The 20,738-nt window shown below is 46.0% G+C and overlaps 1 protein-coding gene across 1 annotated transcript; it reads right to left on the bottom strand.

Annotated features, from left to right (window-relative positions):
- Nucleotides 1-370: 370 nt before the first annotated feature.
- LOC306912812 (uncharacterized protein) lies at nucleotides 371-18,582 on the bottom strand (the record flags this gene model as incomplete). Its single annotated transcript, XM_079489268.1, has 4 exons — nucleotides 18,261-18,582; nucleotides 15,689-15,973; nucleotides 11,314-11,451; nucleotides 371-474 (listed from the first exon to the last, which is right to left on the bottom strand). Exons 1-4 carry the CDS (start codon nucleotides 18,487-18,489, stop codon nucleotides 371-373), a joined length of 756 nt encoding a protein of 251 aa, XP_079345394.1. The 5' UTR covers nucleotides 18,490-18,582.
- Nucleotides 18,583-20,738: the final 2,156 nt, after the last annotated feature.

Below are 20,738 nucleotides of genomic sequence, written 5' to 3'. Positions count from 1 at the left end.
CGTGGACCTCTAATATTAACCCCCAACTGACTGCCGAGTGTGACCGTGGACCAGGCCACTTCATGGAGCCCACCAGAAGTGTGACCGTGGACCCGGCCTCACAGTGCACGACCTGGACCAGATGTGGACCAGGCCCCTCCATGGAGCCCACCCTGTCTATCTCTCTTCTATTCTCTTACTATTTTCAAAAAAACCTTTTTGAATAGTTCAGCTAGCCAATCTATATACATTGACACGTTGTGAGCTTGTAGATTTTAGAAATGTTTTGCAAAATAGTAAAACAAAGCCCAAGAAGTTTAGGGATAAGGGGTTTAGCGCTGACAAAAAGGCAGCCCCTAATCTTTGCAGAATCTGCTGGTGGTCTCGGGTCTCAACGGTTTAAACGTGAGCGCTCGGCGGCGGCGGCGGCGGCCCCGCCCCCGCGCGGTGAGGAGCTACAGCTAAAGCCGCGTCTCTCCGTTTGGGCCGGCAGAGCTATGGAGGAGGAGCTACGGAGGAGGAGGAGCTACGGCAGAGCTACGGAGGAGGAATAGTAACGCCATTGGATGTGACACCGTGTTTTATCAGCCCATTTAGGCCTGACGTCCATGTTAGTGGTGCTCAGTATTTAGGCCTGACGTCCATGTTAGTGGTGCTCAGTATTTAGGCCTGACGTCCATGTTAGTGGTGCTCAGTATTTAGGCCTGACGTCCATGTTAGTGGTGCTCAGTATTTAGGCCTGACGTCCATGTTAGTGGTGCTCAGTATTTAGGCCTGACGTCCATGTTAGTGGTGCTCAGTATTTAGGCCTGACGTCCATGTTAGTGGTGCTCAGTATTTAGGCCTGACGTCCATGTTAGTGGTGCTCAGTATTTCATGTCGAGGACCCCAAAAATGATATGTAATATGCCTCCGCCCCCCCCCATCTGAAAATATGTTGTTCCAGGGACCCCTCCCCCGCCCCCCCCCATCTGAAAATATGTTGTTCCAGGGACCCCTCCCCCGCCCCCCCATCTGAAAATATGTTGTTCCAGGGACCCCTGCCCCTCCCCCCCATCTGAAAATATGTTGTTCCAGGGACCCCTGCCCCTCCCCCCCATCTGAAAATATGTTGTTCCAGGGACCCCTCCCCCGCCCCCCCCATCTGAAAATATGTTGTTCCAGGGACCCCTCCCCCGCCCCCCATCTGAAAATATGTTGTTCCAGGGACCCCTCCCCCGCCCCCCCCCATCTGAAAATATGTTGTTCCAGGGACCCCTCCCCCGCCCCCCCATCTGAAAATATGTTGTTCCAGGGACCCCTGCCCCTCCCCCCCATCTGAAAATATGTTGTTCCAGGGACCCCTGCCCCTCCCCCCCATCTGAAAATATGTTGTTCCAGGGACCCCTCCCCCGCCCCCCCCATCTGAAAATATGTTGTTCCAGGGACCCCTCCCCCGCCCCCCATCTGAAAATATGTTGTTCCAGGGACCCCTCCCCCGCCCCCCCCCATCTGAAAATATGTTGTTCCAGGGACCCCTCCCCCGCCCCCCCATCTGAAAATATGTTGTTCCAGGGACCCCTGCCCCTCCCCCCCATCTGAAAATATGTTGTTCCAGGGACCCCTGCCCCTCCCCCCCATCTGAAAATATGTTGTTCCAGGGACCCCTCCCCCGCCCCCCCCATCTGAAAATATGTTGTTCCAGGGACCCCTCCCCCGCCCCCCATCTGAAAATATGTTGTTCCAGGGACCCCTCCCCCGCCCCCCCCATCTGAAAATATGTTGTTCCAGGGACCCCTCCCCCGCCCCCCCCCATCTGAAAATATGTTGTTCCAGGGACCCCTCCCCCGCCCCCCCATCTGAAAATATGTTGTTCCAGGGACCCCTCCCCCGCCCCCCCATCTGAAAATATGTTGTTCCAGGGACCCCTCCCCCTCCCCCCCATCTGAAAATATGTTGTTCCAGGGACCCCTCCCCCGCCCCCCCCATCTGAAAATATGTTGTTCCAGGGACCCCTCCCCCGCCCCCCCATCTGAAAATATGTTGTTCCAGGGACCCCTGCCCCTCCCCCCCATCTGAAAATATGTTGTTCCAGGGACCCCTCCCCCTCCCCCCCATCTGAAAATATGTTGTTCCAGGGACCCCCCCCCCATCTGAAAATATGTTGTTCCAGGGACCCCTCCCCCTCCCCCCCATCTGAAAATATGTTGTTCCAGGGACCCCCCCCCCCCCATCTGAAAATATGTTGTTCCAGGGACCCCTCCCCCGCCCCCCATCTGAAAATATGTTGTTCCAGGGACCCCCCCCCCCATCTGAAAATATGTTGTTCCAGGGACCCCCCCCCCCATCTGAAAATATGTTGTTCCAGGGACCCCTCCCCCTCCCCCCCCCATCTGAAAATATATTGTTCCAGGGACCCCCCCCCCCATCTGAAAATATGTTGTTCCAGGGACCCCCCCCCCCCATCTGAAAATATGTTGTTCCAGGGACCCCCCCCCCCCCCATCTGAAAATATGTTGTTCCAGGGACCCCCCCCCCCATCTGAAAATATGTTGTTCCAGGGACCCCCCCCCCATCTGAAAATATGTTGTTCCAGGGACCCCCCCCCCATCTGAAAATATGTTGTTCCAGGGACCCCCCCCCCCATCTGAAAATATGTTGTTCCAGGGACCCCTCCCCCCATCTGAAAATATGTTGTTCCAGGGACCCCTCCCCCTCCCCCCCCCATCTGAAAATATATTGTTCCAGGGACCCCCCCCCCATCTGAAAATATGTTGTTCCAGGGACCCCCCCCCCCCATCTGAAAATATGTTGTTCCAGGGACCCCTCCCCCTCCCCCCCCCCATCTGAAAATATATTGTTCCAGGGACCCCTCCCCCTCCCCCCCATCTGAAAATATGTTGTTCCAGGGACCCCTCCCCCTCCCCCCCATCTGAAAATATGTTGTTCCAGGGACCCCTCCCCCGCCCCCCCCCCATCTGAAAATATGTTGTTCCAGGGACCCCTCCCCCGCCCCCCCCATCTGAAAATATGTTGTTCCAGGGACCCCTCCCCCGCCCCCCCCATCTGAAAATATGTTGTTCCAGGGACCCCTCCCCCCCCCCCCCCATCTGAAAATATGTTGTTCCAGGGACCCCTCCCCCGCCCCCCCCATCTGAAAATATGTTGTTCCAGGGACCCCTCCCCCCCCCCCCCATCTGAAAATATGTTGTTCCAGGGACCCCTCCCCCGCCCCCCCATCTGAAAATATGTTGTTCCAGGGACCCCTCCCCCCCCCCCCCATCTGAAAATATGTTGTTCCAGGGACCCCTCCCCCGCCCCCCCCCATCTGAAAATATGTTGTTCCAGGGACCCCTCCCCCGCCCCCCCCATCTGAAAATATGTTGTTCCAGGGACCCCTCCCCCGCCCCCCCATCTGAAAATATGTTGTTCCAGGGACCCCTCCCCCGCCCCCCCATCTGAAAATATGTTGTTCCAGGGACCCCTCCCCCGCCCCCCCATCTGAAAATATGTTGTTCCAGGGACCCCTCCCCCGCCCCCCCATCTGAAAATATGTTGTTCCAGGGACCCCTCCCCCGCCCCCCCATCTGAAAATATGTTGTTCCAGGGACCCCTCCCCCGCCCCCCATCTGAAAATATATTGTTCCAGGGACCCCTCCCCCGCCCCCCCATCTGAAAATATGTTGTTCCAGGGACCCCCCCAGAAGCAAAGATTTGAGTTAAAATATTTACTCTGTAATAATATATTTCAAAGATTTGAGGCACATTTTCACGATTAAAAAAAAAGATAGCAGACCTACAAACTCATAGCGCAGCACTTGGTGCCGCACTATGAGCTTGTAGGTCTGCTATTTTTAATGCTATAATGCTTTAAAACACCAAAAGGGGGTTCCCGCCCTGAACGGGTTAGCGTCGGGGCCGATCAGCGCCGTCGTTCATCTGAACATTCAGACTCTTTACTCCCTCATCCGTCAAGCGGAGGCAGCCGAGCTGAGCTCTGGTGATGCTGCTGGAAGCGCCGCTATGCTGCAGAGCTAAACATACAGGCAGCCGAGCTGAGCTCTGGTGATGCTGCTGGAAGCGCCGCTATGCTTCAGAGCTATACATACAGGCAGCCGAGCTGAGCTCTGGTGATGCTGCTGGAAGCGCCGCTATGCTTCAGAGTGTTAAGAGAGGCAGGGGCTGAAATCCCGTAAGAGGGCACTTTCGGACAAAAATAGCAGATATACAAGCTCTCAACGCGTCGCACTGCGACGCGTTGAGAGCTTGTAGATCTGCATGCCAGACGGGTAAAAGGGCAGTTGTTTTACAGCAAGGGGGAAAGGGGTTTGACAGACGGGTTAAAAGGGCAGTTGTTTTAAAGACGGGGTAAAAGGGCAGTTGTTTTACAGCAAGGGGGAAAGGGGTTTGACAGACGGGTTAAAAGGGCAGTTGTTTTAAAGACGGGGTAAAAGGGCAGTTGTTTTACAGACGGGGTAAAAGGGCAGTTGTTTTACAGCAAGGGGGAAAGGGGTTTGACAGACGGGTTAAAAGGGCAGTTGTTTTAAAGACGGGGTAAAAGGGCAGTTGTTTTACAGCAAGGGGGAAAGGGGTTTGACAGACGGGGTAAAAGGGCAGTTGTTTTAAAGACGGGGTAAAAGGGCAGTTGTTTTACAGACGGGGGAAAGGGGTTTGACAGACGGGTAAAAGGGCAGTTGTTTTAAAGACGGGGTAAAAGGGCAGTTGTTTTACAGACGGGTAAAAGGGCAGTTGTTTTACAGACGGGGGAAAGGGGTTTGACAGACGGGGTAAAAGGGCAGTTGTTTTAAAGACGGGGTAAAAGGGCAGTTGTTTTTCAAACGGGGTAAAAGGGCAGGGGCTGAACCCTTTTAGGTCTATGTGGTCCACGTCCCTGGATCTGTAGCATGTTTGTTGTCTCTGATGTATGGGATTATGATGAGACGCTAGATCTGCAGCGCACGATGAAGGAGGGGGAACAAATATGGATAGATTTATTCGAGATGTGATTTTAAGGACCCAATCTCTCCATCTAAATGTATAAACAAAATGTCCGGAGCTGCCTGGGCCGGAGAAACAAACTTCCTAATCCATATCCTCAGCACACGGTCAAATCCATTGAAAGTTACAAAATTGTACTTAAAGGGGCATTCCACTCATTTTCAACATTTTACTATGTCATTAATATACCTTAGAGCTGTTGTGTGGAAATAATAAAAAAGTCCCCCCCATTCTGTGTTTCCTAGAACTAGAGGTCTGAAAAAAAACATTAACATGGTGGAACACATCTTGATGATGTCATCAAGATGATGTCATCTTACAGTTCTAGGAAACACAGAACGGGGGGACTATTTTATTAAGCTCTAAGGTATATTAATGACATATTAAAATGTTGAAAATGGGTGGTTTTCCCCTTTAAGTACATACAGTACAACACATTTTGGGCGGGAACCCCTTTTGGTGTTTTCTGCGTTATGTTATACTTTAGCTATTGAAAAATAGCACATCTACAAGAGTGCCGCGCTACGAGCTTGTAGGTCTGCTAATTTTGAAAAATCTTGAAAACGTGCACATATTTGAACATATATTCTTTCACAGCGTAGATTTCTAACTCAAACCTTTGCTTCTGGGGGGGTGGGTCCCTTGAACAACATATTTTCAGATGGGGGGGTCGGCGGCCAATTACATATATTTTTGGGGGTCCTTGACATGAAAATGTCGACTGACATAGAGACAAAGGACAGTATTATGCGTGTCTTAAGTACCAGGTCTTATTACTTAACTTAAGACCTGGAGGCGTGGTCAATGCTCCAGGTCTTAAGTTAAGTAATAAGACCTGGTACTTTTTCATAAAACTGTCAGGATTCAGGAGACATTTGTAGAATCGTCCTCCGGTCTAAATGGTTTAAGTAAATGTACTTAGTTACTTGACAGTTGACACCACTGCACACGGGTCCACGAGGGGGAAGGAAATGCATGACATTTATGGTAGAATTAGTTCCAGCTTTAGATTCAGTGACAGCAGGAGGACAATGAATCTGTCTGGACATGGCTGGACTGCAGTGATTTGTTTGTTCCAGAAGGGTGGTCTTTTTAGGTCGCAGCTATAGAGCGTCACAGTCCCGCCCCCTCGAGAGACCCGGAAAAGAATTCCCCGTTCATTTTCCTCATAGACTTTTCAAAAGGTATTTATTTAAGGAATATACCTGGGAGTGGTGGACGTCACGCAATCCTCTCTGGCGTAGGCGAACCAGACAACCTCCTCTTCTTCCCCGTTGCCTTCTAGTCCAAGAACGCCGTACTCCTCACCAGAATATCCAATATGTTCGTGGAACGGGTGAGTAATGTTGGTCAAATGTCCAATGGGGTTGAACACCCAATGTGCTTCTGTAGTAGACGTGTAGTCCAATCGACTGATTTAATATACGGCAACCTTCCCCTAGTTTATTCACTAGTCCACCCATCGACTGATCTAATATACGGCAACCTTCCCCGTGTTTATTCACTGGTCCACCCATCGACTGATCTAATATACGGCAACCTTCCCCGTGTTTATTCACTGGTCCACCCATCGACTGATCTAATATACGGCAACCTTCCCCGTGTTTATTCACTGGTCCACCCATCGACTGATCTAATATACGGCAACCTTCCCCGTGTTTATTCACTGGTCCACCCATCGACTGATCTAATATACGGCAACCTTCCCCGTGTTTATTCACTGGTCCACCCATCGACTGATCTAATATACGGCAACCTTCCCTGTGTTTATTCACTAGTCCACCCATCGACTGATCTAATATACGGCAACCTTCCCTGTGTTTATTCACTAGTCCACCCATCGACTAATCTAATATACGGCAACCTTCCCCGTGTTTATTCACTGGTCCACCCATCGACTAATCTAATATACGGCAACCTTCCCCGTGTTTATTCACTGGTCCACCCATCGACTGATCTAATATACGGCAACCTTCCCTGTGTTTATTCACTAGTCCACCCATCGACTGATCTAATATACGGCAACCTTCCCCATGTTTATTCACTGGTCCACCCATCGACTGATCTAATATACGGCAACCTTCCCCGTGTGTATTCACTGGTCCACCCATCGACTGATCTAATATACGGCAACCTTCCCCGTGTTTATTCACTAGTCCACCCATCGACTGATCTAATATACGGCAACCTTCCCCGTGTTTATTCACTAGTCCACCCATCGACTGATCTAATATACGGCAACCTTCCCCGTGTTTCTTCACTAGTCCACCCATCGACTGATCTAATATACGGCAACCTTCCCCGTGTTTATTCACTGGTCCACCCATCGACTAATCTAATATACGGCAACCTTCCCCGTGTTTATTCACTGGTCCACCCATCGACTAATCTAATATACGGCAACCTTCCCTGTGTTTATTCACTAGTCCACCCATCGACTAATCTAATATACGGCAACCTTCCCCGTGTTTATTCACTGGTCCACCCATCGACTGATCTAATATACGGCAACCTTCCCCGTGTTTATTCACTAGTCCACCCATCGACTGATCTAATATACGGCAACCTTCCCCGTGTTTATTCACTGGTCCACCCATCGACTAATCTAATATACGGCAACCTTCCCCGTGTTTATTCACTGGTCCACCCATCGACTAATCTAATATACGGCAACCTTCCCTGTGTTTATTCACTAGTCCACCCATCGACTAATCTAATATACGGCAACCTTCCCCGTGTTTATTCACTGGTCCACGCATCGACTGATCTAATATACGGCAACCTTCCCCGTGTTTATTCACTAGTCCACCCATCGACTGATCTAATATACGGCAACCTTCCCCGTGTTTCTTCACTAGTCCGATCAAGAAGAACACAGTTTCCCGGCCACTGCTACAGAGCTGACAATGAGGTTATATCTTCCCTTCTTCTCTGGAGTCCTGCCTCAAAGCAGACCAGAGGTAGAAAACTGTCGTTCGCTGATGTCATCGCTATAGGGACACATGATGTCATCGCTATAGGGACACATGATGTCATCGCTATAGGGACACAGGCATCAGTAAAGCAGGAACTGGGGATGGCAATGAAGGACCGGGAAGTCTGGCGTGGCGTTGTGAAATCCATGGTCTCGACCGTGGTCGGAAAATGATGATGATGTAAGACGTTAAACAGGACACGTAAGACCTTAAACAGGACACGTAAGACGTTAAACAGGACACGTAAGACGTTAAACAGGACACGTAAGACCTTAAACAGGACACGTAAGACGTTAAACAGGACACGTAAGACGTTAAACAGGACACGTAAGACCTTAAACAGGACACGTAAGACGTTAAACAGGACACGTAAGACGTTAAACAGGACACGTAAGACCTTAAACAGGACACGTAAGCTGCACAGAACAGACAGAACACTCCACACGTTAACACCCCAAACGCCCGGGGGGGTATTTAGCATAAAATCAGAGCGCCCAGCGATTCGAAGCAAAGGAGCACATTTCAAGATGCACCAGACGCCATCCCGGATGTAGCTAGAAGTAGCTACATGTAGCCAAAACACCCAACGCGACAAGCGACGGGACCGCGATGGGCCGCCAAACACATAATCTTTGATTAGAATTGGACGGAATTATTTAGATGTACTATGATAATGTAACAATGGAATCTACCATATTATGTACTATGATAATGTAACAATGGAATCTACCATATTATGTTAGTTAGTTAGTTTCATTTATTTGTCCACGTATGGAAATTTGTCTTCGGTCTCAACAGTAAAAAACAAACAGTTACAACAACAGCAACAACACGTAACACAATTATTTTCTCATGGCAAAACAAAAAGTGCAGGACAACAGTGGCAAATACATTGAAAAAACAAACAAATCTAGCGAGACATGGTATCATTTAGTGCCTTAATGGCATTTGGTATGAAGGATTTTTTTTTAAAATGTTACGGTTAGCTCTTGGCACTTTGTACCGTCTACCAGAGGGAAGTAGCTCGAACTCCCTGCAGAGTGGATGAGAGGAGGTCGTTTGCTATCTTGATAGCTTTTCTACGAAGTACCTCCTTGTAGATACAGCCTATTTGTTGCTGTCTCTTCCCAATGATTTTTGATGCTAGGTTTACTATTCTCTGCAGCTTGCCTCTTCCTTTTACATTTAAATTTCCATACCACATAGCCATGTTAAACGTCAAAATGTACTATGATAATGTAACAATGGCATCTACCATATTATGTACTATGATAATGTAACAATGGAATCTACCATATTATGTACTATGATAATGTAACAATGGCATCTACCATATTATGTACTATGATAATGTAACAATGGAATCTACCATATTATGTACTATGATAATGTAACAATGGCATCTACCACATTATGTACTATGATAATGTAACAATGGAATCTACCATATTATGTACTATGATAATGTAACAATGGAATCTACCATATTATGTACTATGATAATGTAACAATGTAAACAACACACAGTGAACAGCTACACAAAGCCAGCAGCTTGTCAGCACTTTACTGCACCATTATTTACTGCATATCAATGAACATAATAATTATTGAATGAATATTAATGAATATGACTTGTTAAATCCTGACCAATGAGGACACACACTGATGCTCACATTGTACTACCAGTAACCTATGACCTGGAGGGAATAATGCAAGAGAAAACAAAAATGAAATTCCATCATGTTGATCAGAAAATAAGATCCATACATGGGATAAAACAAAGATCCTTCACAAGAAACTATCAATGTGTGTTTTATTCAGTCATGTCGATATTGTCAGATTATGTAATTCCTCTGCTTTTGCATCATTGTCATCCTGGATTAGACTGACTGATCATAGACACAAATAACACAATTCAAAATAGAGCCATACGGTATTTTCTTGGAGTTCATAAGCTTACGCCTATCTTGGCCATTAGCGGCGATATGGGATGGATGCCCGTAAATATCAGACACAAAGGTGAGATGTTGAGACTTTGGAATAGACTTGTTAATATGTCCGATGACAGACTAACCAAAAAGATTTTTAATGGTTACCCCTGGGCCAATGAAGTAAAATCTGAATTTGAAAGAAATTGAAAATTAAATTCATTTTTTGTTTTACTGCCCATTATATGAAGAATTGAGACATGTATTATTTTGTAAAATGACAACCATCTGTGTTAACTTTTTCTGGTTAGAGGACTACGAAAAACTGCAATTTTGTTTTAGGAAAGGTATTTTTGCTTTAGCAGACTTTTTATGCAAAGCGTGGGAAAAAAGGCAGAATGTTTTGTTTGTGTAAAAAAAAAAAAAAAAGAGAAAGAAAAACTGTTTCTTGTACACAATGCAATACTGAAGCAATGATGTGTATGGTGTGTCCTATAAGTCCATGTGGGCTGGGCTTGGGTGCATGACACAAAAATAAAGAATCTATCTATCTATCTATCATAGACATATGTCTTAAACTAAAGGCTTTCCCCCTGTATGAGTCCTCATGTGTACTTTTAGATTACCATTCTGTGCAAAGCTTTTACCACACACTGTACAAGAAAATGGCTTTTCACCTGTATGAGTCCTCATGTGTGTTTTTTTGCATTCCCCTGTATGAGCCCTCATGTGTGCTTTTAGACTACCCATCTGGGTAAAGCCTGTACCACACACTGTACAAGAAAATGGCTTTTCACCTGTATGAGTCCTCATGTGTGTTTTTAGAATATCCTTCCTTGTAAAGCTTTTACCACATACTGTACAAGAAAATGGCTTTTCGCCTGTATGGGTCCTCATGTGTGTTTTTAGATCACTCTTTGCAACAAATCCCCTACCACATACTGTACATGAAAAGGGCTTTTCACCTGTATGAGTCCTCATGTGTGCTTTTAGATTAAACGTGGTAACAAAGCCTTTACCACATACTGTACATGAAAAGGGCCTTTCACCTGTATGAATCTTCATGTGTATTGTTAGATTACCCCTTTGTTTAAACATGTTGCCACACTCTGAACAAGAGAAGGGCTTTTCACCTGTATGAATCCTCATGTGTGCTTTTAGATTACTCTTTCGATTAAACATTCTGCCACACTGTGTACAGCTACAACCTTTCTTCCCTGTGTGACTCCTCATGGAGTCAGGTTGTTTGGATGATTCCAGGTCCTGGGACAGCTTGCGCCGTCCTCCCACATTTTGTGTGTTTTGTGATTTCAGTGTTTTTAAAGCTGACTGATCTCCCCTAGTCCCAGCTTGTGTTTTCATGTGTTCAGTTGAGGTGCCGGCTACAGGCTCTGTCTCTCCGCTTTCATCATCATCTTCATATTTCACTGCTAGTAATGTCAACGTTGACCCACCAGCCTCTTCTGCTCTTTGAAGTAGCTCCTCCTGTTCATCTTTAATGTGTGGAGGTTGTGGTTCCTCCTGGACCAGACTGGAGCTCCTCTCCTCTTCAGGTGGAACCTCCACTTTGCACACAGGGACGTGCAGGAAGTCTAGGAAAAATAATACAAAGAGACTTCACTTCATCTCCAACTGTGATCTGGCTGTTAACCTACAAGCCCGCAAGGCGTCACGGATGTTCCGCACTGTGGGCTTGTCCAGTAAAAATGGAATATAATGTAACAATGGAATCTACCATATTATGTACTATGATAATGTAACAATGGAATATAATGTAACAATGGAATCTACCATATTATGTACTATGATAATGTAACAATGGAATCTACCATAGTATGTACTATGATAATGTAACAACGGAATCTAATGTAACAATGGAATATAATGTAACAATGGAATCTACCATATTATGTACTATGATAATGTAACAATGGAATCTAATGTAACAATGGAATCTATAACAATGGAATCTAATGTAACAATGGAATCTATAACAATGGAATCTAATGTAACAATGGAATCTACCATATTATGTACTATGATAATGTAACAATGGAATCTAATGAAACAATGGAATATAATGTAACAATGGAATATACCATATTATGTACTATGATAATGTAACAATTAGGCCTGTCAGTCGATTTTCAAGATTTTTCTTATCAAGGTCCATTATTTATTCTGCATTTGAGCCACGGACCACCATTTGATGACTAAAGAACTGTATGTTGGTACCATTAGGAGAGATAACAGGCCAATGTTGATCAAAATAACATGTTTTCTAATTTCTCTAATTGTGTAGACTTCTTGTAAATTAACTTAAGTAATGCAGATGTTTAACAATTATTCAACTCTTGAGAGTGTAACATTAAACCAAATTTACCCACTTGGTTTAATTTTACACTTTCAAGAGTTAAAGATCTATAAGGGTTAATTTGGTTACCAACTCTCCATCATTTAGCTGGGGGCCACCTGGAACCCCCTCAGGGACCACTGGTTCAGAACCACTGCTTTTTAAGTTTTACACACACACACACACACACACACACACACACACACACACACACACACACACACACACACACACACACACACACACACACACACACACACACACACACACACACACACACGAGAGCCCAAGCACGCTGCACGCACGCACAGTCAGGCTGTCAACATTAGCTTTAGCAATCATTAGCATGGTCTGTGTAGCACCACGCTTTCACAACTAACTGCTATGTTTGTCAACGAAAACAAAAAGTTTTGCTTTTGCCCAATGCCCACTTCAAAGAGCTTCTAGTCTAACACATCGTGGAGCAAATTAATTAATAACGAGCCCAACGGAGGCATTGAGCCTAGCTGACCCAGCTACACTAGTACACTCCGCACCCCGGCTGCACGGAGAGGGGGGAATGAGAGAGAGGCGGGGCTATTGGAATCTCTGGCTGCATGCATGTGAATTTCAGATGCGTCTCTCAACCGTTCTGTCAAACTTCACCGCGCGTTAATCGCGCGTCAATTAAATTAACGCCGTTAACACGGACTTTGCGTTAACGCACGATTAACGCGTTAACTTTGACAGCCTTAGTAAAATGGAATCTAATGTAACAATGGAATCTACAACATTATGTACTGATAATGTAACAATGGAATCTACCATATTATGTACTATGATAATGTAACAATGAAATCTACCATATTATGTACTATGATAATGTAACAATGTAAACAACACACATGTCAACACACAGTGAACAGCTACACAAAGCCAGCAGCTTGTCAGCACTTTACTGCATATCAATGAACATAATAATTATTTAATGAATATTAATGAATATGACTTGTTAAATCCTGACCAATGAGGACACACACTGATGCTCATATTGTACTACCAGTAACCTATGAGCTGGAGGGAATAATGCAAGAGAAAACAAAAATTAAATTCCATCATGTTGAACAGAAAATAAGATCCACACACGAGATAAAACAAAGATCCTTCACAATAAACTATCAATGTGTGTTTTATTCAGTCATGTCGATATATTGTAAGATTATGTAATTCCTCTGCTTTTGCATCATTGTCATCCTGGATTAGAATGACTGATCATAGACATATTATGTCTTAAACTAAAGGCTTTCCCCCTGTATGAGTCCTCATGTGTACTTTTAGAGTAGCCTTCCTTGTAAAGCTTTTACCACATACTGTACAAGAAAATGGCTTTTCACCTGTATGAGTCAGCATGTGTGTTTTTAGATTGACCATTTGGGTAAAGCCTGTACCACACTCTGTACAAGAAAATGGCTTTTCGCCTGTATGAGTCAGCATGTGTCCGTTTAGAGTACGTGTGTTAACACAGCCCTTACCACATACTGTACATGAAAATGGCTTTTCACCTGTATGAGTCATCATGTGTGATTTCAGATTATCCTTCCTAATAAAGCTTTTACCACATACTGTACAAGAAAATGGCTTTTCGCCTGTATGAGTCCTCATGTGTGATTTTAGGCTAACCATCTGGGTAAAGCCTGTACCACACTCTGTACAAGAAAATGGCTTTTCACCTGTATGGGTCCTCATGTGTGTTTTTAGATCACCCTTTGTAATAAAGCCCCTACCACATACTGCACATGAAAATGGCTTTTCACCTGTATGAATCATCATGTGTGTTTTTATAGAACTGCTTTGATTAAACATTTTGCCACACTCTGTACAAGAGAAGGGCTTTTCACCTGTATGAATCCTCATGTGTGTTTTTAGAGTACACCTTTGACTAAACATTTTGCCACACTCTGTACAGCTAAAACCTTTCTTCCCTGTGTGACTCCTCATGGAGTCAGTTTGTTTTGATGATTTCAGGTCCTGGGACAGCTTGCGCTTGATATTTTGTGTGTTTTGTGATTTCAGTGTTTTTAAAGCTGTCTCCTCCCACTCATCACTGTCTTCAGTGTCAGATTCAGAACGGTGTGAAGAGAGGAGCTGCTCGTCACTGGTTGGTTGTGATGTTCCACAGTCCTCTACATCAGCTTGTGTTTTCATGTGTTCAGTTGAGGTGCCGGCTACAGGCTCTGTCTCTCCGTTTTCATCATCTTCATTTTTCACTGCTAGTAATGTCAACGTTGACCCACCAGCCTCTTCTGGTCTTTGAAGTAGCTCCTCCTTAATCTGTGGAGGTTGTGGTTCCTCCTGGACCAGACTGGAGCTCCTCTCCTCTTCAGGTGGAACCTCCACTTTGCACACAGGGACGTGCAGAAAGTCTAGGAAAAATAATACAAAGTGACTTCACTTCATCTCCAACTGTGATCTGGCTGTTAACCTACAAGCCTGCAAGGCGTCACGGATGCTCCGCACTGTGGGCTTGTAGATCGACTGTGTTTGGCGCGTGACACCGTCGACCAGGGACGGATCAGGAATCACAGCCTTTGAGTCGTCTTGAACAACTAGCCTAGAACGGTAATTACTTGCGCGAGCAGAGTACCGTTTTCGGCTGCGTATGTCGGTGACTCCCTCAGCCAATTTCATGGATTGTGTATTTTTTTTAATTTACATAAACATACATAGTTACGTCATCAGTGAATCCCTGATTGGCCGAGCGACGGCACCAACATACGGAGCCAATCCATTTGGCCCGAGGGGGCCACCGACATACGCAGCGCTCTGATTGGCAAGCGAGCAACGCCACCAAAAATACACAATCCCTGACTGGCCAATTGACAACACCGACATATGTGGATGACGTAACCAATTTAACTTACATATAGGACACTTAAAACATTATAACATTGTACTGGATATCTCAAACGGATATTTTTATTATTCTTTTTTTTTCATCCTTTATTTACCCAGGGTAGTAGCTGAGCACAAGTGCTCATTTTCAGCAACGCCCTGCACATACAGACAGACAGACAGACAGACAGACAGACAGACAGACAGACAGACAGACAGACAGACAGACAGACATTAAACTCACCCCACCCAGATTTTTCCTGCCCGTCCGGGGAATTGAACCGGAAACCTTTCGGCAACAAGGGCGCTCCTCTAACCCTTAGGCCACCGCTGCCCCAAAATATATTACGTCTATATAATATACCTTCATTGGAGTCTGCTTATGGAAAATGTAATTGATTTGACATAACTTAAAAAGTCCATGGATGCTGATACTGTCTGTTTCTATTTGCCCATTCCCCAAAGAAGCTTGCAATTTACATTGGGAAAGAGAATACCCCAGTGAGATAAACAGAAGTCAAAGACTTGTGTCTTGTTACACGTTGGTCAATTCAGTCTCCTTGTTCAATGTTTTTAGATTAGTACGGTAATAATGCAGTTCTTACCTGAGGGAGCGTCAACCCCATCAGCCTCCTCTGGTTTTAAAAGTAGCTCCTCTTGTTCCTCTTTGATGTGTGGAGGTTGTGGTTCCTCCTGGACCAGACTGGAGCTCCTCTCCTGCTGTTCCTCTTTAATCTGTGGAGGTTGTGGTTCCTCCTGGACCAGACTGAAGCTCCTCTCCTGCTGTTCATCTTTAATCTGTGGAGGTTGGTGTTCCTCCTGGACCAGACAGAAGCTCCTCTCCTCCTCAGCTAGAACCTCCTCTTTACACACATGGAGGAGTGGGAGGTCTAGAAGGAGGAGAGAGAGGAGGTAACGTCAGGAACCTATACAACACATACTATATCAGTCTCTCACTATCCACTGTTGACAGCATGTACATACATCCATTCATAGAGCTAGTGCTGCCAGAATTGGCCACAAATGTTATTCAAATGTTCCTTTTAAACACCACATGTATTCAAACAATTTTCGAATGATTTCGAATGTCGAATGTATATGATTTTAATATGAATATGATCTCAATATTGCAGAATAATATGCTGTAAAACTTTCTCTTTCTTTATCTATATGATCCGGTCCTGTATGGGTTGGTGCTGAGAAATGCACTCTCTTGAGTCTTGCGAGATCAAATTGAATGATTCATAATTATCTTAGGTGGTGTACACACGAGGACGTATTCTGTGTTACTCGGGCAAGTATTTAGCTGATCTGCCCTTTTTGCCACACGGAGACGGCGTTTTGGGGGACTTAACCGGCTAATTTTGAAACCACCTTCCAGAGTGGGAAAGTTTGGAGACGCTAATTTGCTGAAACAGTGATGTCATAGTCCCCTCGCCCCCTCCAAACTAACCAGTGTTTATTTCACCATAACCACTTACCGTACATATAAGTATCACAGCTATTTTACATTTGCACATAATGTCTAGATAAATCTCTTCTCCAAAAATAGCCGATCTGCAGCCCGCATGCATGAGCTTGTAGATGAGGTATTTTTGGAGAACAGATATAAATTATGGTGATTACCAATCTGGGAAGAGAAGAAAAAAACAATCTGCATTATTGTTACTATATTGGTGTAGTGTAGAATAGATTGCTGTACTCTATACCTCATACTTTAAATGCTTAGTATGAGGTATAAAATACAGCAGCGTGGTGTTCATAAAACAGAAAGATTGGGTGTTGGTTAAGACTGACATTATGTATCTTTCAGGACCTTTCACTGCTTCGTCTCAACCATTACTCAATGGCTCTGGTCTCAGCCACCGCGGTGGATATTTTGACATTCCGTTTTTTTTATTTTTTATGTTGCCACTACTGTTGGAGCAGCCATAAACTACACAGGTTCATCTCGATGTTCTGGGCATCTTTGTAATGTTACTGTTAGTAAAAAGCAGGTAAAAGAGTAACGTTTGAGGCAGACTAACATCAGTCACTCTGCCGTTCACTATAGTAGAAGAGGTGCGCCTGGTGAGGGTTTAAACCCTGCAGCTACGTCGAGTCCGCCTACAGGAAATACGTAAGCTACGACCATGAGACCCGTTTCTGGATTTGTCTATAGCCTATGTACAATGTCTCTTGTTAACTAGCTGCAGATTAAGCAAAATGTTTAGCGCTGTGCAGGCAGCAGGTGGAATCAATGTATTGACGAGCAATTATCTGACATTCAGCAGTGTTGCGCCCGAATATAATCTCCTACATTTATGCATTCACATGGCCATCTACAGGCCAGGCATGTGTACTACAGCTTTTTCTGGAATCAGGAGCAGTTTACCGGTCTCATGTATACGGCATGCATAATTAACATAACCGCAATGTAGACGCAGGAAAGTTATATCGTTTATAAACTTGCGCGGCTAAAGGCCCGAGTCGTCCTCGTGTGGCCAGGGCCTTAATAGCCTATTTTTTGTATGTTTTAGTTTATGTGGCACAGAGTCTCGCCAGAGCTCAGAAAGCCTTTGTATTGCTATTTTTTTAATTTGAATCTTAATTTAAAATATTTGATTATTCTTTTATTTTTTACATTCGAATATTCATTCGAATGTGGAATATTCGTTGGCAGCACTACATAGAGCTAGCCCTGAAACATGACTGTCATGGATAATCATGACAGTCATGACGCTACTTTTCTCAAACGGGGTTCGTTTGGAAAATGCAGTTGCACACCGGGAGCGCACTCGCCTATTAGTCTGTTTTGGCAGTGCGGTAAGCGTTCCTATATCGAACACACAGAGTGCCTCACTCCTCCCGACCGACACAGAGGCGTAGTTGAAAGCCAATGGCAAAAAAAAAACATCTCAGATAAAAATCCCTTTTATTGAAGAATGGCAAAGCTAATCGGCAAGAATCGCAAGAATGGCAAAGCTAATCGCTGTACCAGCAAATTAGTAACACCCGTGGCACACGTGGTGAGTACTTTATATTTTAAATCTGAATGTTTATGTTCACATTTACACTGTAAATGTAGCGATCGCGTAAAACCGGCGGAAGTTAAGCCATGATGCTCGTGCTTCACGAGCATGTTTGAGAAATTACTTAAACACGTGCACACACACACACAAACACACACACACCCACCTGCAGCAGTGTGTAGTAGCAGTGTCTCCATCTCTCTCTCGAAGAGGCTGAATACGAACCCTGAGGCCGCACTGAGGCGCTCCAGCACAAACACTCTGACCCGACCAACATCACCGCTTGTGCGTTTCTCCAAAACACACAATATCTGCTCTCCCACCGACGTCATGTGTCCGTCTATCTCCAGCCGTAAAGACTCCATTTGACGCGTTTTACCTCCTTTAGGTGACATTTTAACTCATTTAAGAGACGTTATGAATCCTTTAAGAGAGGTTTTAACTTGTTTTATGAGATATTTTAACTCCTTTGTTTGCGAGACCGTCACAGCAACAACAGCGCCTACAACAACACAACACGCACTAACTTCCGCTTCCGGATCAACGACGTTTAGAGCGCGTGCGCAGCAAAGGATCCTCCGGACCGTTTGCTCAAAGCAAATGCTATGCCTTTCGCCCCCCCTGGTGGAGGAGGTGTGTAACTGGACGGACGGATTGAATAATTTATTAACAGTTTGCGAAAGAACGGACAGAGGTACAGTTATACAATAATTTAAAAATAATAATCTAAAATAATAATTTAAAATAAATGATCTACAAATCAATAATCTAAAAGGATAACATCATGAAATGCCCTGAGGGCTTGTTTCCAGACAGACAGACAGACAGACAGACAGACAGACAGACAGAGTCTGTCTGTCTGTCTGTCTGTCTGTCTGTCTGTCTGTCTGACAGACAGACAGACAGACAGATCGAGGGACTAGGCTCTGTGGGTTAACTCCTGTCCGGGACTCCGGGCCCCTCCTACGTCTCACCAGGTCCACTCCTGCTCTCACCAGGAGTATCGCCAGGACCTGTGCGTTGCACCAGACTCCCAGCACCAGACACTTCATTCAGGAGTGGTGGTTTCTTGAGACGCAATGGTTCTGCAGGCTCCACCTGGGCAATCAGTTGTAATCATGGATACATTATCTCCAATACAGAATATGGTTTTAGGAGACCCTGAAGGTCACTATGCTAATGTCGTGTTATGTGTATCACTTTCTGTCCCCCGCTCCGCTCCGCAAGGCCTATTTAGAATATTTATGATGGAGAATCGTAGCGTGGATCAAATGATTGACTGGGCAAATTAGCATCGCGGGAGGGGGGGGGGGGGGGGGGGGGGTAGCACATCCCCGGCCAACAGGTGTGAAGTTTGAACGGTTTAGGGGACCATTTAAAACAAAGGCGGCTTGCATGCTGTGGTTTGCTATACTAAACAAAAATTTGCATGCACAAGGGCTGCCAAAGTAGGCTATCTTTTCTTGTTTTTCGCCCCCTCTCTTCAAAGATAGACTGGCCCAGCTCTAAACTGACTGGGCCACGGTCCGCGTGGCCCAATGGACCCTACGACGGTGGCAGTCACCAGTCAGAGAGGTCTTCCATGCAGGCACAACTTACATGAGCAACACAATGAAAATATCACGCCATTCTACCATGAACCACACTAACCATTATTAGCTGATGGAAAAAATAGCAGATCTAGAAGCTCATAGACCCCCCGAGTGTGCGGCACCGAGTGTGCATGAGCGTGTAGATCTGCTTCTTGTGCACGCACACTTCTGTGCAAGTCTGCTCTCAAGATGAAGAGCTCACCTTGTGCCCGGTTTATACTGAGTCGCACATGGTGTCGTAACACCTATAAGAGCAGATCTACAAACACGTTGTGAGCTTTTGTTCACCCGGAAAAAAAATTCTGCGTGTGCACAAAATACATTTTGTAACCACAATCATCGGTTGTTTAGTTTAATATGAGCCGTTGAATAAATCTTTCCCGGGTTTGAATGGATTTACGGAGGCCATTTTCCCGCTGAAAATGTGAATGTGCTTCCCTGGCTTGGCCTCGATCTCTGAGACTCGGGCTACGTCTGAAGCATGCGTATATAACCTGTCCTGAACAAACAGGGGGGGGGGGTTTGGCGGCGGGATAATTCTCTGTGCCGACGGAGATATATTGATAACGCTCGCATTAAAATGATGTCAGCCGCAGTAAATGCCAATGGATGGAGAGGTCCATTAATCAGGGAATGGATTGGGCCTGTCGATGGGGGGCTGCCCCGTGCCCCGCGCAGCCCTGGGCCTGTCGATGGGGGGCTGCCCCGCGCCCCGCGCAGCCCTGGGCCTGTCGATGGGGGGCTGCCCCGCGCAGCCCTGGGCCTGTCGATGGGGGGCTGCCCCGTGCCCCGCGCAGCCCTGGGCCTGTCGATGGGGGGCTGCCCCGCGCAGCCCTGGGCCTGTCGATGGGGGGCTGCCCCGCGCCCCCCTGGGCCTGTCGATGGGGGGCTGCCCCGTGCCCCGCGCAGCCCTGGGCCTGTCGATGGGGGGCTGCCCCGCGCCCCGCGCAGCCCTGGGCCTGTCGATGGGGGGCTGCCCCGCGCAGCCCTGGGCCTGTCGATGGGGGGCTGCCCCGTGCCCCGCGCAGCCCTGGGCCTGTCGATGGGGGGCT

The sequence above is a fragment of the Electrona antarctica genome (genome assembly GCF_951216825.1).
Source record: "Electrona antarctica genome assembly, chromosome: 20".
Lineage (NCBI taxonomy): Eukaryota > Metazoa > Chordata > Actinopteri > Myctophiformes > Myctophidae > Electrona > Electrona antarctica.
Note: the sequence above shows the minus strand (reverse complement) of the source record. Positions and strands in the feature narration are given on the sequence as shown.